The 24,122-nt window shown below is 38.2% G+C and overlaps 1 protein-coding gene across 1 annotated transcript in view; it reads right to left on the reverse strand.

Moving 5' to 3' along the window:
* The window catches only part of ASXL3 (additional sex combs like transcriptional regulator 3), a 61,089-nt gene extending 39,416 nt beyond the window's left edge, over nucleotides 1-21,673 (reverse strand). Inside the window, exons 1-6 of the mRNA XM_010076864.1 lie at nucleotides 21,633-21,673; nucleotides 21,254-21,312; nucleotides 19,920-20,041; nucleotides 8,059-8,176; nucleotides 7,029-7,148; nucleotides 2,347-2,510 (exon numbers count right to left, since the gene is read on the reverse strand). Of these exons, the coding sequence (XP_010075166.1) occupies nucleotides 2,347-2,510; nucleotides 7,029-7,148; nucleotides 8,059-8,176; nucleotides 19,920-20,041; nucleotides 21,254-21,312; nucleotides 21,633-21,673 (624 nt within the window). The remainder of the gene's footprint in view (nucleotides 1-2,346; nucleotides 2,511-7,028; nucleotides 7,149-8,058; nucleotides 8,177-19,919; nucleotides 20,042-21,253; nucleotides 21,313-21,632) is intronic.
* Between the last annotated feature and the right edge of the window lie 2,449 nt (nucleotides 21,674-24,122).

Consider the following 24,122-nt stretch of genomic DNA (forward strand, 5'->3'; position numbering starts at 1 on the left):
AAGAAGCTAAATGGCTTGCCAATTCCAGAGACTCCATTTTAAAAAATAATTTCTAAAGCAAGAAACTTTTAAATAAGGCCGCTGTACTTGAAATGTAATCCATGAACACTGCGAGCTCTGACAGTTGGACAGAAAACATCATTTTGCCTAGCAGAAATTTTTTTTAATCTCTTCTGACAAATTAACTAGAAAGAGAAAAAAGAAATCAAAACTATCAGGAAAATATTTGCTGGGCACTAAGTTAAAATCTGTTTTACAGCAAGGGAAAAGGTTCTCTTAAAATTTGTCAATACTGACTTTGACTGCCTTGTGGGAGCTTAAGAACAAACACATTTACATTGTTTCTAATATGGCTATGGATTTTCATTTTCTTTTTCAAATGTTTGTCGTGGGTTAAGCACAGACTGCTTAAAGTTAACTCTGTTAATTTTTTTTTTTCCTCCCTCTTCTTCATAAATAGCTAGCAAGAGGCTGTGTTTTGGATTTATGCTCAGGACAGGAGCTGATAAGAACAATGTTTAGTTCTGCTGCCAAGGTCAGTAGACAAGCAAAGAGGCATAGCCAGTTGCTAGCATAGGATTTGCCCTTACGTTAAGACTGAAACTCAGAACAGCCAATAATTTATTCCATATCATGCACATCATGCCCAGTATATAGGTAAGAACACCCAGAAGAGTGCTCTCTTTTGCCTTAGCTCCGCTTTCGGTTTCGGTGCTCTCTTCTGGCTCCGCATCGCTCTCCCGAGGCCTTTTTCCCCCCCACACACACACTCCGGTCCGGGATGCTGGGACTGTTATCTCCGTTCCGTGAGTTTCGGGATCCTCCCTCTCCAGGGGGATCATTAGCTGTGGCCAGGTGGTCGTCTTCCCCCCCACTCCGGTCCGGGACGCTGGGACTGTTATCTCCATTCCGTGAGTGCCTCCGGGAGCGGTGCACCCCCCGTCTGGGGGAATCGTGAGTGTAATTCTAGGATCATTAGCCAGCAACAGGCTGAGCCTTTGGTCATTGGGTGGGGGGGGGGCAGTATCACTGTGTATCACTCATTTGTATATAGTATTATTTTCAATATTATTGTAGTTTGGTTTTGTAGTTTAGTTATTAAATTGGCCTTATCTCAACCCACGAGTCCTATTTCCCTTTACGCCAAAAACTGGGATACACATTTAGCAAAAGCCGCTTGGCTAGTCAACACTAGAGGATCTGCCCTTGGCCCCGAGCCAAGGGCTAACCCACCACAATGTCACATTACCAAAGTGCATAATTTTAGTCCACAACATACAGTATTTAACTTCATAAGCGGCTGAGTAAAGGTACATCAATACAATTGTTCTTTGTCTTTTTGTCTCCTATTGCACTGCCTTCTCCTGTGTTACTGTGGCAGACACTAACTACTAACAGTTTAAGAAATTAAATCACCGCATTTAGCATACTGATTTAAGATGCAGTCATTTTTAGACATTAATTAGCCATTTAAGTGACCTGTATTCTCTGGTTATTACACGAAAAGAGGGACACTAACCATCTGCAAAAATGCAATGCCCTATTTGACTAGGTTAATGTGTATGTATTAAGTACATGAGTATTCCCCACTGAAATTGGTAAGACTCTTCGAATCCAGAAGTGAGGCAACTGCATAAATGAAATTGTTTTGGGCTTTCTTTGCTATTTTAACTGCTAGACATTCTGGAAAGGTGTTTTTCTTGCTCTAAGAAGCCTGCAATCAGACCAACAAATGCAAGAAGGACCAAACATTGTAGGAAACAACATGAAATTATTATTCCCCAAATTATTCTCCTCAACAGAACTGATTAACAACCCTTATGAGCCTATGGCTGTGAGCTCTGAACAAGAAGTTCATTACAGAAGGTGTGAATTAATGGATTCAGTGCACTGGAGCTGAGGAGATACATACATAGGCATGCGTAAAAACTGAGGAGAAGAAACTAACAGAACATAATATTGACCTGGACATTGCTGGCAGAATGCCCAGGAAGATCACAGATGAAAAGAGACTCAACATAAATAAAGTCTTGAAGAGGAGAAGTTTATCTTCGACACCACAGGTAGTAAAGCTAATTAAGAGATTTGGCAAGTTTAGAAAACGTTCTGGCCAGTTTTCTTATAGACAAATCAGAGAGTTGCACAGTTTTCAGAAAGAAAGGAAGCAGGAGCTGGCTGATGCTTAGGTAAACTTTACAGTTATTCTACATCTAACAGTTTTACCTAACAAAGAATGGAAATTTTCTTATTCTTTCCTGAACAAGTCCTAGTCAATCAAATCAGCCTATGCAAACACACTGTAAATAAGTCTCATTAAAGAAAGAAATATTGCATGATGGTACTTACCTGCCTGTCTACTTCTGGAAGCAAAAGCAGGAGGTATTGTTGAAAATGCTGAGGTAAAGAAGCAAAGGTGTGTTTATTTATTAAAGCCCTCAGGTTAGTGTTCACTAGAATAGATCCTGGTGTTTCTATGTCAATATCCTCAGCTTTGTTCCATTTCAAATGTCCTGGAGTAAATAAACAAGAAATAACTTTAAACATAAATAAAGGAAGAGAGTAAGAACAATTGTCTTTTTAAGTTTTTAGCTTTTATTGTATAATACAGTAAGCTCCAGAGAAACAGTACTCTGAGAAGGGTAACACAGCCATTTCTAAGTGTCTTAACAGCTTCTTTTATATTCCCTGTATTCCCTTGTCTCTTGAGCTCTTACGGGATCCACGTTCCAGTCAACACCAGAAGTTGACATATTCTTACTTACAGATCAAGAGACCACCTCAACTCAGCAGCAGCAGAAAATTTCCTGTCATGTCATCAACATAATTTTAACCATCTATTTCCAAGCAAAAGGCTGCTGGATGAAGCCGATGTGAATCAATCGTTACAGAGTGCTTCTCTTCTGCCATGCTCTGTGTCTGCAGTGCACTACGGCCTATGTAACTTATCCCACAGCACCTCCTAAAAAACCATCTGTGTGAATAGACAGTGATCACTGAGATGAGAATATTTAATGTGTTAGGTTAGTGTCTGAAAACATGCAATCTTCAGAATTTTCATAAGAACCTAGGATCTAACATGATCAATACACAGAAGGCAGCAGCAGGAGTTATCAGAGGTTTTGAAAACAGGGTTTGTAAGCTAAAATACAAACCCTGGAACGAGTAAGATAAAGACAGCAGAGGGAAGGGGAAATACATAAGTGGCTGATGCACACAGGTGAAGAACAATGTCTTCTTACTGTCCACAGTGGATAGCAAAGGTAATGAGCTTAAACTCTTGCACAGTAAGAAATATTTCTGTTAAGATACTGTGAAAAGAGAGCTTTCAACCACCAAGGACAGGGAGACGCTGGATTAGATCCATAGGGAGGCATTACAGTCTCCATCACTGGAAATCTTTAAGAATATGTTAGACAAACACCTGTCAGGAATGACAGGTATATAACTGATTTTGCCCTATGACTGACAAACAAATTAGATGACCACTGGGGGCCCTGGCTGGTCTCATTTTGTTATTATTTCTAGTTTATTTTTTAAAAGATACTTTCAAAAGCTCTTTAAAGAGTGATTACTGCTACTTGCTTCAGGGTATATACACACTGCTACAACCCTTTTTTTCATTTCAGTCTTAACATATTATGATACTCAATATGGCAACAGAAGAAGTGGGAAGTCCAGGTGGCCAGAAAAACTCAAAAGCTTCTATTCCCTCCCAGGAGAGTCCTCCAGGTTTTCACCTGTTGTACTTTCAAGTATTTCAAAGATTCTACAAAAGGGCTCTTAACCAAATCATACACAGAACACCTGTAGAATCTCTAAAAAAGCAATTGAAAAGAATATTCCACTGCTATGAGCCATGATGGCATTTGGCATTCACACAGGACCCCTCAGTAAGAATTACAACTGACACATTAAGAAGAATAAACATATTTTACAAATGGGGGAATTTGCACATACTGATCTTAGGAACTTGTCAAACGCTACAAACTATTTAGTGTTAACATTAATAAAAATAATGCCATTATGCCTTAGATTTATTGGAAGGCTTATAGTGGTCTCCCCTAAAAGGCTATAACATCACTGGCAAAACATACAAATGAAAGAAACAGCAGCAGATTTGTAAATTCTGAAGCTCCCCTTCAGCCTCAGCCTCCCACAAACATTCTTGCAACTTCCTTTTACTTTTCAGCAGACAATACTAACTGAATGAGACAAGGATTTCTTTGCACTCAGCACAAGATAACCTTTTCCAACACATATTTCCAACATACTGTATTTCAGTACAGCAAAGACTCCACTAGAAACAAATGAATGCCCTGTTCTAAGGGACAATTGTATGGAGGAAGTGCTCATTTTCATGAATGCATCACAATAAATTGTCCTCAGTATCTGTTCCTCCCACTAAATATAAATGCAAAAAGAACACAGACCCCAAGTGCAACACAAGTAGTGTGATGTATCCAATTTTAATGCCTGTATTTATACTCCTTTAATTAATACAGAATACACTTCCCCCTCTTCTAAGTGACTCCAAATTGGAGTAACATTTTCCCCAGCTAATGCTTCATATCCTATGGAAAAGCATACACAAACTAAAACAAGATACGTGACTGCAAAGTCAGTAACATCTTTCAGTGGCTGATATTTTAATACTGTGAAAATCCCACAACAGTATCAGAAAGTCAAATCTATTTCTGCCTGCCTGGGTCACCCATTTTCTGATTTATTTGACCTACTACCATTTACAGGCTACTATGGACATTTTATCAACTTGTGGAAGAAAGATGTTTATTTTTCCTAGGATGACAGCCCAGTAGCTCACTGTGGATGCTAGCATAGCCATACTTCCAAAAACTAAAACCTGTTCAGAAGGACAACGAATTCTCTCTCCTGAATCCTTCCTATAGCCAATTTAGGACTTTCACTGCAGGCTTCAAGATTGTAATCAGATTTAGGGAAGTACTTGCAAGTAGCATGGAAAGTAGTTGTTCGGTGGAATACGACAAGAGTATGCCACTACTGCATAGCTAACCATAACCCTGAGAGGAGTTTAAAAAACATATGCCAATGTTTTTTATATTGCTTTCTACAGAGAAAGTTTGGCAGCATCACTGCCCAGATCAGAAATAGAATCTGGAAGATGAGAAACTCAAGCTCACAGCCTTGAAAAAGAAGAGATTAGTCTCCAACACAGAGAATCAACTATGAAAAGGGTGGGGGTACCATGGTTCTACACCAAAGTATAAAAAAGAAAATAGGAAAAGGACAGAAATCACATAGTTGGCAGAACCAGTTACCTAAAAGGGGGAAAAGCCATAATATTTTATGGGAGCTCAGAAGGTCTACCAAACACAAATCTAGCGATTGTTGGGCAGATCAGCAGAGTGTCAGACAACCAAATGACATATGGAACTGAACTGTGCACTATATAGGACCCCGGACTTACTCTCAACGAAGCTGAACATCTATTAATATCCCAAGAAATATTATGTCATAAGAGAAACATTTCAGCAGGTACGAGAACAGAAACCTTTAACCTTATGCAAAGTCCCCTGCATTCCAAGTGTGATGTCCCAAAAGGCCACAGAATTTTTTCTGAAATCCACAAAAACTCTAATGAATTCACTCTACATTTTACATTATTGGTCAACAGTTGATGAAATACCTGGGAATGGGGAGGAATGGGTACATCAAATTATGTAAGTCAGTCTTAAATATAGAGAAAAGTTACAGGAAATAATTGAAAATTGAACGTATCTTTGCATAGCAAAAGTTGTAATCCTGAAGGAGTATTTTTTCATTTTAAATAATGTAATTTGATCAACACAGAGAACTAACTATCCATCTGAGACTGATGAATAAACTGCAGAAAGATTATATATGAAGCCAAAGTACACTTTCATGGGAAGCTGTGACACAATACAGCTTGCAGGAAACTGTTCACCAGGAATTAGTAATAACATATTAAGCAGCTAACCTATGATATTTAGGAAGTAAAGTATTTTCAAGCTATTTTACCAATTGTTATAGATAAAAATAGGACTAAGCTGGATCATTAATAAAAAAGAACAATCTTATCACCACAGAGGCAGACATTAAGAAATTTTTAGGATGATCCAGCCACTACAAAAACCTTGTTTGCTAAATTTTCCAATATGGCCACATTTCAAAATACTTCTCTAAATGATTCAGCACTCTGCTGAATGCAAAAAGTCCCGAAAAGGTAAAGAAACAGTTATGTAATTATTCTACTTTAGCTGAGACAAGAGTCATAGTGAACACTACGTTTTCTGCTCCTTAGGGAACATTTCCAATTATATTTCACACAGAGCAGGAAAATATGCCTATCACATGGAGGTACTGAGAATTTACTCTCAGCATCTCTTCAGAGAAAATTCTTCATTAATTACAGATCATCATCCATGAATCTTACTAAAAACCACAGAAAATAAACCCAAAAACTGTATCTACCACCTCAAGAGATGTAGCTTCAAAACAATTAAGGATCCAACTAAAAAAACAAATCAACCAAAGAAAGAGAATCAACCAAAAATGATACACCAAATCTCTATATGACATGGAATAATGCAAATGAAGACAAGAGATTAAATTCTAATAGGGCAGGTATGTAAGCAAATATGCTGTTCTCTTTGGGAATAAATGCCTATTAGACTGCAAGTAAATTTACCAGGAAGAAAGAATATTTGCTGCACCACACCTCCATCCCCCCAAAAAATCATAATGCAGCCATCAGAAACTAATTGCTAAATAACCCCTCTGCATGCAGTTGCTTAGGTCTGCCAAACTTTAAAAAGCAATAACAGAAAAACATTCTGGGGGGGAAAAAAATTGCCCATGGATTCTCCAGGTAGCCAGAACTAAAGATGCCTTCTTGAGAAAGAGTCATCTTCTGAGTTTGAAAAAGGGACAGATGAACCAGAATAAAACAACTTCTAAAGAGAATACAGAATTTACAAAAATATCAATATTACAATAACAAGTAAGATATTTATTTTACTCCTACTCACCTAAACCAGATTTTTTTAACCTCTTTAAGTGCTGGCTTGTTTGTTTTCCAGTTGGAGACTTTTGCCCATGTTTCATCTCTTTATCAGAACCATCTGCTTCACCATTTTTAGATTCAGACCCTTAGGAAAAAATAAAAACCCCAAAACATGATACTGATGCACTTGTACCATTAACCACCCCAGCCCCACCTACACTGTAAACAAAAGAAAAATAGGATTAAAAAAACTTAATATCTACTTGCTGAAAGGCAATACACCTTTCTGGTCACAATACCATTCCTCATCATCAGAGGAAATGGAAGTAAAAGCTCAATAAATCAATTACGTGCTGAAAACTAAAGTTTAGTGAACACTGCAGTCAATAAAAATGTTCACTGATCTCATAAAAATAACATTTTCCTATAATATCCAAGAGATATCTTTAAAAATATTTTAACCTCAAGTTGTGGGGCAGTAAAGCAATCTAAAGGTGAAAAAAGATAATTTCTTTGTGAAGTAACATTTATAGAAGAGGTAGGCCTGGAAATACAATTGTCAATTTGTGTTAAACATAGACATAGAAATCTCTTAAAATGAAGCAACTTAACCACCAGAACTAAAGGTCACAGTTATGCTGCAGGGATAAGCATGGTACCAGAAGAAGAAAAGCTAATAAAAGGATCTGAATATTGCAGTTCAGAATTGAGACACAAATTCACATTCACAGAGGAGCTTGCCTTTTTCCCCCCCTCCCCTTTTTATGGCATTGAATACCAGCATGTGGTCCTTCATCAGCTTCAGAGCCAAACAAAATGTTACTGTGCATTCCTTTAAAGCTGCTGCTATTACCAATTGTCACAATTACTGTGTGCCTCCAGTTCTTTATTAAAGAAAACCCTCCACCCTTAAGACTAAGATTTGGTAAGGAAATAAAGACGTTAAACAAAGCCACCATGTGGAAATATTATTTTCAGCAGGTCCAAATTCTGTATGCTATGCAGCTGATTCAGAGGAAGGCTCTGTGACTAAAGCTGATCCTTTAGCTATTTACCTGAAGGTGAATCCGACTGCTCATCAGACACCTTTAATGGTGTCAAAACAACACGAGGAACAGTCTTGTTTACCATCATTGAGACTCCATTTCTTCTTTTCTGCTGTTGTCTTAAAGCCTACAAGAATGATAACAAAACATAAAAATGTATCAAAAAAATAATGCTTATAAGTGAATTACATGAGACATTACCATTAAACTGAATCTCTTAAAATAAGCATAATTTACACAGCTACTGACTTGCCTGCCTTAACATTTGTCCTCTTTATGCCATTTTCCTTTAAAATATAAAATCAGGCTTTTGGTAATAAAGAGAAAGAAGATGCATCTTAGATAATTTTCCAATACAGTTCTGACAACAAAGAAGCACGTAACTGTTTGCTCTACCTTAACAGCACAACATGACAACCCATGGAACGTGAAACTAAGACTTCCAAGTGAAAAAAATGTAAAATAAATGTTTCAAAAACAGAATAAAAATACATATGTCTGCACATCTCTCACAGGTGCATCCTCTCCAGTATACTGCTCAGTCAATCAAGTTAACACAGAGTGTCATCAGTATGTACAGCGTGTAAGGACTACAGTATTGATGCACTCACTCAGCCGTGAGCAGTGCTGCACAAAATCACTGAACATGGCAGGAATCATTTATTTTTGTGAAGGGAATCAGTCCTAATCTTGGAAACCTTGCAGCACTTGGCTTCTGTCTGCTTGACTTTGGGCATTAACCTTCAGAACACGAACATGATGGTGTTCTGGCAAATCTGGGGAAAAATGATACGAGAATAAATCTCTACAAATGGGAGTGCTTTGTGTTTCATAAATGGATCGAATACAGAGTTGATAATGTAATACAAAATATTTAAAGATTAGAAATAGCAAATACCTGTCAGACCATTTTATATGGAAAATGATATCTGATTCAAAAGATCTTAAAACATACAAATATGAATACTTGCCAATCAATACATTTGCAAGCATTCAAATTCTAGAATTAATCAGAATGGGCAGAGCTTAGTACAGATCTCTTCAATCCTCCTGTCTATTTTTCCCTGATCTTACTGTGCACTCTCTTTTTGTAACAGTGATTTGTGTTATGATCTTTGGGGGGATTTATTAAAGTAAAACGATATCAACAAGGAACACATTCGATATTAATTATCTCAGTAGGTTTACAAGCATGAATGACTGATGCCTCATAAGGTTTAAGTCTGTAACTTCAATTAATCTGTAACATCTTTCCAAAATGTTCACATAGCTAAAATAAAAAAAAAACCTCTCTGAAAAAAAAAAAAAATCGATATCACTCTATTCCTCTAAATAACAGACTACACAACATAAAATACACCAAGCCACACAAAAGCTATTTCATCGATTAACCCCTTTTATAGTACACTTCTTAAAAGACACATAAGCACTGTGCAATAAAAAGCAAATTAGAACACTGGAAATCAAACAAAGAGAGAAAGCTGATCAGATCTGCACCGAACCAAAGAAGCAAGCAGAAAGACATGAAGAACAAACAGCCTATACTTCAGACATTTTTGAGACAGAAAATTCAAACTGGTATTGAGCAAGCACAGATAGACTTGTGGACAGAAAATTTAACACTTCTCAAAAATTCCCCAAATTTCCAACAATTACCCTCAGTGTACAGTCCTGCCAAGCTAAGTGTCAAACCAGGTGATCCACACTTAACAGTAATATCCCTTAGGCAGTAACAAATAGTCCACTAAAAATTAACTGAAACGACAGCCAACGTCTGTGCCAACAGCATACCAATGTAACCACAACCCAAACTTTTTATTGTTGTGCCCCTCAGCCTGATCTGCCTGATGAAAAGCAAAGAGAAGAAATACCCATCCTCAGTGTCATCCTCCCTAGACAAATGAGTAAGAGCCCAAACGATCCCCCATGTTCTCTTCCAGCCTCCTCCTGACCTTTCAAGATAATTTCCACCTCTACCTGCCAGCATCCATAAGGAAATATAATTTTAAAGATTTATACAGCCACTGTGACAAAGGTAGATTCCTTGTAAAACCTCACAGTTGATTTTCAATGCTTTAGACCCAACTCCCATGAATGAGAGAAAGTAAGCAGCAGTGCATCCTCCATAAATGACAGGTAGTCAGTGTTCACACACCTTAGGTTACACACGCGCTGGCAATGGTACCCGGTCGTTGTCAGGCATACCACTTACCTTCTTTCACGTTACAGGAAGGCCACTTGTGGACCTTAAGCAGACATTTATGCAACTGATCTTGCACTTCCAAGAAGCACAGGCCGCCCTACGCTCACAGAGCACTAATGCAAGACAGCATGGCTCATCCCAGCACTCCCCAGACACTCAGAGACACAAGAGCGGCAAACACAGCTGGAAGCAGGTGAATGTTGCTCCCAGAACTATTTACTTTGAGGCATAGCCCACTCCTGAGCTACAGGCTAAGCACCTCAACATGCGAGGATCAAGCTCAAACCTTAAAGATACCATTTCCCTTTGACGCACATTTGTTTTTCAGGGGTTCTCTTTTTCCCTAACATTAATTGCTTCAATGCCAGTCCCTCCCTCATCTCCTCCACTTTCACAACGCAAGGACCTGATCACGACACAGGGCCCATAGTTAAGTTTGGAAATCAGCTTGTACTAGATGACTCAAGCTGACAGTAAAGCTACACACATGTGGACTCCTGACAGACAGGTTGTAGAATGGAAAAAAAAACAAACAAAAAAACCACATGGACATCAAAATCTAAGTCAAAGTTTTAACGCAAAGTGCCAATGAATTACGCTGTGCCTGGAGAATAGACAAATAATCTTCCCTATGCCTCTCTATCTTTTCATTTGTCAGTGGAAAGATATGAGGCAGGGGAGGAGTGTACAAAAGTACACAACAATTTGGTGTTAAATTCTCCTTTGAATTTAAAGCTGCAGGATCTGAAATTCCAGATAGACAAGTCTTCGCAAGACTACACCAGGAGCAACCCAGCAGAGGGAGAAATTGCCAACTGACTCCTAGTTACTAGTAAAGCCAAACACCAGAAGGAGTTAGGTATAAACCAAGGACACTGTGCAGTCTCCACTGAGGATGAATATATAACTTCTCTACACTTAGCCTAAGGGATATTAATTTTAGGATACAAGACTACTGTGGGATAAGACAAGAATCTTGTATCCTAAGATTAATTCTACTTAGATGGAAAGTCAATGGGATTACTCAAAGTGAAACATATACCAAACACTTTGTTATATTGAGCTTTCAGTGCATCAAGTTAATTTAGTGCTTTTCTAGTCACCATGAACAAACAAATCACTAGTTTTGGCTCTTCTGGTGAAGGGAATAAACACAAAGTAGATGATACAATTTGCAACTAGCACTGAAGAAAATGAGAAATTTTGTAACTTATTCGAAAGAAAAATGGTTCCAGTTCTCACCAGAGATACAGAAACAGTAATTAACACAGCCTACACTGGCATCTTTTACCGACACAGCCTTTTGCATTTCATCCATATTTAGAGATACAGAACCTCCTAGCTGGGCTGCCTGCAGATCTGCAAGAAAGAGCCAATGATTCTACTAAATGATAAGGTGTCATTTCTTCTACAGAAAGTAAGAGAGAAACACACATAGCACATATGACAGCTTACATAAAGTATATCTTTCTTTAATGAGACTCTGTGTTTACATTTCAAACGTATTCAATCACTTTGTGTTAAATGCTTGAGTTAAAAAAGCTGCAAGTTGTAAATTCCAAGAACTGATCCTTGCTGAGGCATTATGCAAAACATTACTACCGTCCTATCTGTACAGCACATAACTAAAAAAGGAGAAAAAGAAAATGCAAGTTCATGTGGTATACAACATTAAAATCTCTCTTAAAAATCACCACCAAAATATAGTACTTACATCCAGCCTTTCACAAGCAGATTTGCAAAGGACATCTGTGAATCATCCTGCACATAATGAGTATGGAGAATTCCCAACATTCCCATTCATAAAAATGAACCTGTGACCATCTGTTGAATGACACTGCCACAGTCATTATACAGGGCTTGGCATAATTAATTTGTTTAATGAAATTATTTTTATTGCCAAAATCTTTAAGCAACCTATCAATCCATTTTCATCCAAAAAACTCAGAATAACATAAAAAGATGAGTATTAAGAAAACACAAACTCTGAAGATAGATGGCAAAAGAAAAAACACCATGCAATTAACAGTGACCTTCTAATTCCAAACAGTTTTTTTATAAAGAGGTTGCAAGAGAAAGTCTCATTCTTTTTTTCAGAGAGGCCAGGCTCCTGCTGGAGTGTAGCAGTGTGGTGGAGGTTTCATGAATGTCATTATTTGTTTTTACAAATAATCATTTCATATTCAGTAGATCTTAACACAGGAAAGATCTCTTCACCCATGTGACAAAAAGGTTGACTCTCTTCAGCAAAAACTAATAAAGTCTTATTTGAAGTAGGTATAAAGGGAAACAATATAAACCAAAAGGTAACCGGACACAGGGAAGAATACATCCCCAAAAGAACACCAGAAACAAAATTTCGAGTTCTATGCTCTGATTTTCCTGCTGCTCAGGATATTTTAAAATATACATTTTTTTCCCACATCTTTTCAACTCAGAATAAAAAAATGCAGCATAAACCACTAATGCAGAAAACCACTTTCATCTGAGCTTAAATGCATGACATTCTGAGAATGTTAAAAATTAAGTCATTAACAACACAGATATGTAACACTTGGTTGCATTAAGCAACATCATCCCAGATTTCTATTTGTTCCATAGATGTCAAGTCTAGATTCTGAAACTGATATTATGAAACATAACCTTTGAAATTTCACACATTATGAATCAGATGTGTAAAGCTGTGGAAAGCTTCTGTTCTGCTATGTGAAAATCATAAGCTATGATACACTGAGAAAAGTCTATGGCGCAAAATAAATAACAACTCTACATGTTTGGGTTTTTTTCTTTTTAAATTGTTTGTGTAGTATTAAACTAATAATATCTATCATCTGAAAAGTGTTTTATAGGAAAAATCTCTTTCTTGGCACAACAAAGCTCATACAGGTAAGGAAGCAGTTTGTAGGAAGCAGTTTAAAAACAAACTAAGGATAGCAATGTCGATACAAAAATCTTAAAAACAGTAATCAACATTTTCCATTAGGTCAAATTTGCAATCATACTCTGCACAGGGTCCAAAACAGACTGCAGGGGCTTCAGGGCTAGACTACCATTCTCCAGACAAAAAATCCTGTCATATTAGCTCTCAGAGAAACAGGTGCACTAATTTACATTGCACCAACATAAGCAGTTACAGTGCAATGCCTTTCTGCCTGTTTCAGCCTGGGTTCTGCCACATGCCCACACACCCTGAGCACACAGCGGTCTGGGGACCTACCCAACAGGTCCTGGAACAGCATTTGTAGTAAGTGTTTGTCAGCATTTTGTAGGAAGCTTCCTACAGCTATGAAGTGTTGTGAGCTGTTCCAACTTTCGTCTTTCCCTGAAAAGGCCAACCATTTCTAGGATACACTTCAAAATCAAGGCAATTTTCACCTGGGTATAATTTCATGTTATGAACTATTCAAATCAAAAGCTGTTCTTTCCATACAGGTCAGAAGATGACACTCAGACACCCACTGCCACTATATGGAAAAGTCATTTAACAATTGGAAAAGCTTGACTGTTATGCACAGACCAAACAAAATGACTCTCCAGTGATGGTATTTGTCATTAATACAGTAGCAATGACCAATCTATCTTAAATAGTTCCCCAGAATACTTAAAGAAAAATATTACCAGACAAGTCTGGAGGTCTGGAGCACCTCCCCTATGAGGACAGGCTGAGAGAGTTGGGGTTGTTCAGCCTGGAGAAGAGAAGGCTCCGAGGAGACCTTATAGCAGCCTTCCAGTACCTGAAGGGGGCTACAGGAGAGATGGGGAGGCACTCTGCATCAGGGAGTGGAGTGAGAGGACAAGGGGTAATGGGTATAAGCTGAAAGAGGGTAGATTTAGGTTAGACATCAGGAAGAAATTTTTCACTGTGAGGGTGGTGAGGCACTGCAACAGGTTGCCCAGAGAAGCTGTGGATGCCCCATCCCTGGAGGTGTTCAAGGCCAGGCCGGATGAGGCTTTGAGCAACCTGGTCCAGTGGGAGGTGTCCCTGCCCCCAGCAGGACGGTTGGAACTAAAAGATCATTAAGGTCCCTTCCAACCCAAACCATTCTATGATTCTATGAAATGCAATGTTTAGAACTAGGCCACTATCATCAGCTTGATTGTCTGAGACTCGGGACAAGCAACTGCATCTACAGAACAGAACAAAGAGCACTTTCAATCTATATTTGGGAAGGAGAGTCCACTATGTAGTAGCTGTAGGTTTGACCAAAGATAATGTTAATGCCAGGACATATTTTAAATGAGGGACACTGTCCTGCAGTGAGGTGGAGGGGCAGCTACACTTCAACATGGTACTGTTCTAAAGTTGCTTCAAAATTCTTCTTAGTTATTTCTCAGAGTAAGAAATTCTGGAAAACACATTTATTAAAACAGAAAACATGCAGGAGAGCTGCAAACAGCATGCTATGCAAACAACCCCAGAGGAAAAACAAAAAAGCAGAATGCCCCAGTAACTGGAACCTAGTTATTAACAGGTGGTACAAAAAGAGTACAAGGATTGTGTGGACTCCTGTCCCTTTCTTTCCATCAGAGGTAAGGGCTGAGGACCATGGGGATGACCCAGAAGAAAGTCCCATAAACATTTTCTTGCACCTTACCAAAGCACTGTGTTGAGCAGCTGGTACCTGCTGCCCATGCATAGGGACCTTTAGAGGGACATACCGTGCAGCCTGCCTTCGGGCAATGCATGTACTCCCTGAAGAGCTCCTGCTGGAACTCTTGCTCTTCCAGCTTCTTTTCCCCATTATGCAGTCTCCCTGCCATAGTTTCTCTGTCCTCTTCCCTAGACTTGTCTTGGCAATCAGAAAATCAGTTTAGTTTATCATCTTCGAACTTCCATTTTCCTGAATGCATTTTGTAAATTCCACTGTCCCTTCCCATGTCTCTCTAGAAGTCAAAAAGCAACACTTTTTCCTTGTTTTCCATTTGTTGACAGGAAAATTTGTCAAGAATCATCACTTATGTTGCCAGACATCTGATCAAATGCTTCAGCTATGCAGCCAGAATTCTCCAAATGTGGCCTTGGAAAATTTGTAGCATCTGAAATGAAACATAGGAAAATGGTTAACACAGACACTGAGAAACTGCAGCACACTCTCTATACCAAGGAATTCAGTACAAAAAATACCTCTCAGTTCACAGTGGATTTTCAGAGCTTTCAGGAAGACACTGTGTGCCTAAATTCTAAGTGTAAGGACATAATCATAATGATTTCCTCTGTCACCTTTGTGTCTTTGGGGCAAGGAAGTGAAAGGAGGGCAGGCTTATACCAGAACGCGTGAGTGAGTAGTTGCTCAAATGAGTCAAAGGATAGACACCACAAACAGACTCACACTGGATTACTTTCTATTTGCAACAAAATGCTTCAAGATAACCTGCATCTGGCTGTAGTCAAGGAAAGAAGTCCTAACAGAATGAGTGTGGAGGGAGCAAGACTGGTTGAGTTTGCTCTTGTTCTTCTCTCAAAGCAAGATAAGCAGTGTGTCTGAGCTGAAGACAGGAAAGCAAATCCACACCAGCTTCAAGGGAGATCAAGACTGTACCTTCAGTGCCAACCCAGGCACTTGGACACTTGTGTCCTTAAAAAACAAACAAAGAAATATTGATAAACTAGTCCTGTGAATTTGGATAAATCAGGACTAAATTACACTGTTCATCTTTCTGCTCTGAAATTTAGTCTCTTGTTGCTTCAGGTTGTAAGTTGTTTTCTAATAATAATTACAGTTGTGCTAGACAAGTCAGCCTGAAAAGTTATTTGGAGCTGTACAGGTCTAATGTCCTATAATTCAGAAGCAACACATGAGCCAAACCGTAACTTCCCCATAGCTCTCTTACTGCTTGGGGCCTGACAGCATCCACTGGAAAAAAAAAGGGGTGTGGAGTTGCCACTTCTACTATAACAACAAATCATATGGATGGGTGCCTTCCTTCTCCATAAAAAACTCCATCTACCCACTTTATGAACAAAATAGTGGCACATATATGAACCCAGCCACCAAGCATGCAGACAAAGCCCAAAGTTAAGAAAAACAAAACAAACCAGCGGCAGTAACATACCTTGTGTAGGTTCCCTTATTTCCTGAGCTTCTCTCCTCCCAAACCCACTTGGCTGCTGTCTCTGGAGTTTCTGTCTCTACAAAGAGATCTGGATGCCCAGCACAGTCTCAGACATGTCCTGGTCTGTATTCAGATCCTGAGTCTGAATGGAGTATCCTTCTCTTCTCCCAACAGAAAATTTATGGGTACCCTTCTCGGTGCTGATTCCAAAGTGCCAAAAGTGAGGCAGGATTTTCTTCCATGTCTGGGAGGTCTACTATCATCCCAGATATCGTTATAGTGCATCTTCAAGTTCTTTATCCTCTCTTGGTACTGCCCCAGGAAACAACTGGTACACTGATGGACAAGATGCTCTTATACTTGGCTATCAGAGTCCAACATACACTAATACCACCTCAATGTCCTGGATATTCACATATGCTCAGTGTTACCTATGTGAGGCCAGTTTGCAGGTATGATCGCTTCTTCTGAGAAATGTTCCAAGAACATCTTGATAGATACAGACAAATCTGTACATAGCGAAGATTTCCAAAAAAAAAGTATCAATGGAACAGAAACTGGACCAGAGAGGAGCCTGGTAGACACTATGCCATGACTTGATGTCCGTACTTGAGTTAGCCTTGTCCAGAGCAAGAATAATTCACACAGTAGTGTGACCATGTACCACTGCTAGCAGATGCAGATGTAGTTCAGTACTTTCCCAGGAAGAGGTCCTTACAGGGTCTGCATGCCAAAACTCTCAATTGTGAAAATGAGGTAAATCAGTATGGAACTGATCAGTACTGACAGGAAATCAGTGTGTGACAGCATGCCATAAACCTTCTTTTCAAAGGTACTAGATCATCAACAGCTGGGCACACATACCCACGCACCTCCAAGAGCAAAAGGAAAACAGAAACCTGTAAAATCTGCCATCAGAAAGCCAACCATAAAAGGCAGCTCTACACCATAGACTCCTTTTGTCTAAACCCTTATGAATGGGAACTATTTTGTTGGACATCACGCTTAGATACTATACAAGAGCAGAACTGAAACTCCCTCAAAAACGAAAAAGAAGCATGAAACACACTCAGTGGTACAACACTCAAAAGCTTTCTCCCAACAAGGACACTATGGAAGGCGGTGAAGCTGGAAAGTTTCCAGACCAAAATGGCAGCCCAGCCTTTGGAAGGTGAGGAGGTAAGGTCTGAACTGTGACACAGACCTTGTGAGAGTCCACTGCAACTGCACACCTCCCTAGCCCCAGCAAAATACCCCAGATCCACTGCTACCTGAGAGAAGTCAAGACCAAGAGCCAGGGCTCAGAAAATGCCCTTTCCTCCAAGCCCCTAGCATAGATCAAGAAATGCAGTGTTGTGACTAATTTGATTCATGAGAACATCCTAAAATGCAAACTGTTGCAAGGAAACATGAGATTGTTCTTTGCAATCTAAACCCAGGAATGTATCTCTGGAATTCATTAAATACCAGATCATATGCAAATCCAGCATATGATACTTTAAAGAGAATTACATATGGCTAGAGTGGTTAATAAGCAGATACAGTGGAGAAAATGTTCTAATTCTAGCTCAGCTCTTCAGGCAATACTGCACACTATCAACTTGCCTCTTGCACACACAAGAGCAAGTTAATGTGAAGAACCCACTGTTTTCAAATAAATTGAGTGGGACAGTGTTTGAAAGACTATCTTGTAGGTTTTCGTTCTGTGAAGACTGCTTAGTAATAGGAAAAAAGCAATAGCTAGGGAAGACCCCATTACAACATATATATAGTATGTGCATGTTTATACAGTATAAGCACTTGCTGAGAGCACGATGATAGCTCATCTTCTGTTACGTTAGCATGGAACCAGTAAGTTAGTGTCAGTTGGAGGAGCGTTGCATATAACTGTCCAAAGTTTCTTGTGTATTCAAAAGTACTACAGGTTCTTCTTTGTACAAATTTTAGGTGTTACGTATCCATAAATCAATTCCAACAGCAATTTTATAAATAAAATCACTGTCAAAGTTTATTCACCTCTGCTACAATATCAAATCAAACAAAATCTGCAGCAGGTATATGGCAGTAGCCAACACCTGAAACTTGAGAGAGAACAAAGCAAAAATCATCTACTGTTCCACAATACAGATGTCCATTTGTCTAATACTGTACAAAGAGAAAACACTTTACTGATAGCTGTAATAATACCTTATACTCTGAGGTAAAGGATCTAATTACCATCAACTTAATTAAAACTGATTTCTTTTTATTGATTACTCAACTTCGTGATGCTGCTCTAATCCTACTGTCTTAGGGAACGTTTTCAAAGATTTCCATCTGTTACGACTTTTTATACCAATTAAGCTATTCTGATTAGTTTGCCTTTTTAAAATTATTCTCAACTCTATACATCTGGTAAGTGACAAACAGTGGTGTTTAAACAGTTATACAAGTCAAAACATTTGTGGCTTTGCTCTTTTTTCCCCTCCTTCCCCTTTGCCCACTCCCTCTAACCCTAAGACAGTTCACGTATTGCAAAAGATCTGTATAGAAGAGTTTCCAAAAACCTTCTTTTTCACAACTATCCACACAGGTAGTGAGCTGCTTTGTGCTCAATCTTCCTAACCAAACAGATGTGAGACCCCAATCTAACAATCCTTTCCAGTCCTCAAAGCCTGTAAGTACAAGATAACCTTATGTGAATGGCAGAGGTCTATTAACTTTAGCGGATTTAATCTCAAACTGCATGAAAAACTAAGCGCAAACAAGTGTTTTGAGAAGATGTGGACAGGCTTTGCTTAACTTAATAAACAACTCTGCAATAAACTGCCCCATGAGATACTAGACCTCTGTTAACCATAACTAAGAGAGGAGTTATGAGCAAAAATTAAAACAAATCTAATTATGCGAACACTTCAGAAATGTTGCATATAGTATTTTAGTCTAAAACGATTCCTACATCCTCAAAATTGAGAAGAGATAGTGATAATTTTCTGGGAATTATAATTTTTTTGTTTTTCTTTTTCATTTGCCCAGCTGTAAGCTGAACTAATTTGGCAAAGTTGGAAAAATTTTCACACTGTTGTGCTTTCTATTAGTAGCTGACTTTCAATACTCAGTGTTGCCAAGCTTTACTACTTATCATGCAACCTAAATCATCCAAATCATGTTATTCAGAAAACAAAAGCTACCTCACTTTTATACACTGTAGTGTCAAATACAGTATAAAATAAACATTACTTAACAGACCATAACTGAACAGCAAGTACATCCAGATTCTTACCTATTTGCAGAACTTCTTTCAAAAACTTTTTTTTTTAATTTTAAGCCTCACATAACATTTCCAACACAAATGCTTACATAGGAAAAGCAGGGATGTGATAATATAAACAATTCTGCTTACTTGAAAAGCACTTAAAAAGCCCCATCAAACCCACAATAAATAACAGGACTGCACCATCACTAAAAAAAAAAAAAAGAAAAAGAAAAAGAAAAAAAACCCCAGCAACACACCACTAAACAAATCACTAAAAATCCTCAGAAACACCTTGAAATTCTGCTGAGATCTTATTCCTGTAGGAATGACACAAATATTAAAGGGAAGCCAATTGATTATCAGTCAATACAAGCTTACCTGCTTAAGTGCTTTCTTTGTGTGCTGCTGGAAGGAAGATACTAGCTTGCTTTGCACCGGTGCGTTAGTAAGGCTCGAATCACGATTGGAAGACGTTTCGTCAGATGTCTGCTTTGGGCAAACTTTATAAAAAGAAAAACAAAAAATCAGAATACTATTATGAGGGTTATCTTCCCTATTATCTTGGAAAGTCCTGAAGACAGGGGAAAAAAAAAAAAAAAAAGGCAAGTGCCTGGAAAACAAAAAGCTTTCTCTAAGAAATTCAACTAATCATAGAATCACAGAATGGTTTGGGTTCAAAGGGACCTTAAAGATCATCTAGTTCCAACCCCCCTGCCATGGGCAGGGACACCCTCCACTAGCCCAGGTTGCTCAAAGCCTCACCCAGCCTGGCCTTGAACCCCTCCAGGGATGGGGCATCCACAGCTTCTCTGGGAAACCTCTTCCAGTGTCCCACCACCCTCTGAGTGAAAAATCATTGAGGTCCAGATGAGCTGAAAATCAGGCCATATTCTAAATAAATATACTGCTCCGCAAATATTTGTACCTCATCATACCCTTTCTATGCAGTTCTGGAGGCCTTGCATGTTTTGCCTTTCAGGTCCTGAAAGGTAACTGAAATAGTTTAACTATGGTTTTCACACAGAAGCCTGACAAAAATTATCTTCCCCACCAAGTCATTGTAATGGATTATTATGTGTCTAAACAGGTATTTATACAAGCGACACTGATGACTCTGTGTTCTAGAAATATTTATAAATATGTAACTTCATGACAGATTGCAATGGCTTCTTAGGAGCCAGACTTATCTATTTTGTAAGTACGTCTTGGTCAAGCTAAGAACACACACTTTCCTGTTTAACGGGTAAACTGGAGTATCCTGCAAAGAGGAATTCTGGTCTCTCAGGTAATACACACTGCTACTTGTCAGTCTTCTAAATAACACGTGGTAATGAACAAATACTATAGTACGTCCATTAAACAGCCTCTTGAATACACGTTGTGTGAGACACAGAAAAAGTCTTCCTGTTAAAAATAGATGGAAATATGATTAAATGTTTTTTTTAAAATGGCTTTATTAACCAGCTGTGAAAATAGCTGAAGGAGCCTATTAGTCTTGGTTGTCAGCAAGCTTGACTAAAAGGGCTGTAAAAACCTTTCTACTCTTAATGCCTTGCATTCCCATTACTCCCACTAGTGTCCTAAGACAGCCCAGATAAAACAGCATTAGCATGGATCCAGAAATGAAGCAGCTTTTTTTCCGTTCTCCTCTGCTGACTCAATTCAAGTCTGTCGTCGAGCACTGCCCAAAGCTGGTTTGCATGTTGACATACCTTCCTTATAATGCTCTGCAGCTGTATATGGTTTTCCAAGTTTGCCATACTTCGCACACCTACCAGAACAGCTTGAAAACACTCAAAGCAGCTGCACAGACAAGTGCCAAAAATAATTTTAGCCCAATGTTTCTGTTTGCCTATGGTTTTCTCCACCCATCCTTCAGTGGGATGAGCTGACACCTGAAGTAGCATTCTAACTTCCTTACCTTTAGCGATGTTTCATAGAAGAAATAGTTTAATTAATTTTTCTTTGGGTTTGTAAGAAAAAAAACATGGCATAGAGACAATTTCCTTATCAACAATTAATGGCCACCGTAAGATGCATGTGACATTAAACACTGGATTTCACATAAAAGAAAAAATAATTAATACTCACCTTGCGAACAGAGAATGCACTCTGCTTTGTGGCATTGCCATTATGTCAAGATAGCTTCCATATTAGATTAAAAATTTTCATTAGCAGATAAGACAAATCCTATTTTTTCACAAGACTTAGAACCTATATGTGTCACTTTTTTCCATTATACTTGAAGAATTTATCAATACACGAAGAAGCAGCAACACAGAACAGGTTCTGAGCTTGTGGCATCATCTGGTTTGGAGGGATCTTTTCCATATGATGAGCAAAGCTTACTATCAAAATAGACAACTTAAAGGAGCAGTAAAGTGTCAGCAGAAAACAAACAACAGCTGGTTTATATAGTCTAAATCACTCCAATAGCTAAGCTCCTGAGACAAAGAACTCCTACACTAAAATAAAAACCTGACATTTCAGATTATCCAGATTTTGTCTTTTAAAGACAATTTTTTTTACTGTTCTCTGGCAAAGTCTGAGAGTCAAAAACTGAAGAAAAAAACAAAAATAGTGTGAGCACACAAACCCTAGAATTAAGGAGAGGAGAACAGAACAAATTTAAATACCTCTAAAGAATGGAAACTGTTACATACTTAATTGTCCCTCATAAGAGAGGCTACAACATGACCTGACAGAAAAAACCTAGTCTTGCTCTCCAGGATGACTGCAACTCCTATTGCCTTCTTGGTTAAAATGGGAAATTCTGATTTTCATTACTGTGACCTAGGACATTACCCATGAGTATCCCCTATTAATTTTGGTGATAAAGTTCATCCTGGACAGGTTTGGCCACACTGACTGATGGTGCTCAACACTTCAACTGTTAATGTCAAAGTCATGCTACAGCATAGGAATAAAAAGAAATACAGCTCTATATAATTTTGTGCTTTCATTCATTTTTCATTTCACAATAAACCCTGAAATTGTGACAGGGTCTATTAGAGGTCGTACTTATTTCTATCATTACTGCAGTTTCACATAAAATATTATCAATGTATTGGTTTCTTTTGCTTCTGTTTCTCTAAAGCTTTGACAAACAGCTAAACCAAGGAACAGCGATTGTTCTAGTAAGTAAAGCATCTGGAACTGAAACCCACCGAAAAAAACCAGCTTTCCATCACTATAATCTCTTCTCCAGGTACAGAAGGAATACCTCACTCTAGGCTGGTTGGGTTTAGAGCAAACCAAACCTAGTTCCTTCAGAGTTTCGAAAAACAAACCTTTTCCTGTAGTCTGGGATTAGAGAAGTAGGTATGGAGGCTGAAACTACTGCTTAATTTTTTTTAAATGACGCAGTGATTAGAGAAAGTCACCTTCATTTACTAACAACAAATGTTACTCCCTTTCTAAAATGGACTTTGTACATTACAAATATTTTCCTTCATAGAGCTAGTAGCTTAAAATAATAAGAAGCTATTTTAAGTACTGTTTTCCATGTTTTAATTAAATTTCCATTTCCATTTAAAACCAGCTTGATACAAATCATGGCTATAAACCTAATCAACCTGTAAATAAGAGATGTCATTTCTTATTTTCCAAAAGTAGAAGATACAAACATTAAAAATCTAAATACATTATGTTAATTTATATAATTGCTTAGTAACTTACACAGTCTATTCATTTGATTAGCAAAAAATACTAAAATTGATATAGGCTTTATTTAGAGGATAATCAAGATATCAATTGTTTATAAACCAATATGAACTAACTATTCTGTAGGAAATGAAATATGAATATGAGACAATGAATAAATTTATTCTTTAAAACATATTCTGCTACTTAGTGATTTAAATCAGTCTGTGCCAAAATCTCACTATAATACAATGCCTGTGACAACAGAAAATTGTATTTATTTATTTGTTCATTTATACAGACAAATGCCAACTGCTTTTCTCTGATGTAAGAAAGAAGGGGAAAATGTGACAGAAAAATATGTCAGTATTTGAAGAGAACATTGATGATCCTAGTAACAAAACCAATGCTTTAGGAACAGAGCAGTCATTTTTGCTACGGAAACCAAAGAACACAGTGAAAGAAAAACAAAATCAAGAAGAGACAGCGATCTTTGTACATACGTACAACTTTGGAAAGCTGCAACTACTTTGGCCATAAGCACTGAAGATGCCTGAATATTATCAGATCCATGTTCACTTGAAAAGCTTTATCAGAAAAGAACGCTAAAAAATACCTGGATGCTGGGGAGGAGGAGAAGACCCCTGAAAGAATTCAATAGATGAAGGAAAAATATTTGGGTAGCAAATAAAGAGGATTCACCATTATTGCTACAATAGACAAAGAGAACAAGAGCAGTTCTAAGCCTACAGGAGGCATTTCCATTTAGTGGAGAATAATTATGCTCCATTCTTTAAATTAGCTTTTTCAAGGGCCAGGACTGAGTGAAGGAATAAAGCAAAAAGCAACCATTAAGCCATAAACTGTTAGGTTATGAGCTGGAAGAGCAGCTGGGTTTCTGAAGATAAGACCTCCTTAGTGAGTGTTCAGAGAGTGTTA

The sequence above is a fragment of the Pterocles gutturalis genome, unplaced genomic scaffold (assembly GCF_000699245.1).
Source record: "Pterocles gutturalis isolate BGI_N339 unplaced genomic scaffold, ASM69924v1 scaffold5683, whole genome shotgun sequence".
Taxonomy (NCBI): domain Eukaryota; kingdom Metazoa; phylum Chordata; class Aves; order Pterocliformes; family Pteroclidae; genus Pterocles; species Pterocles gutturalis.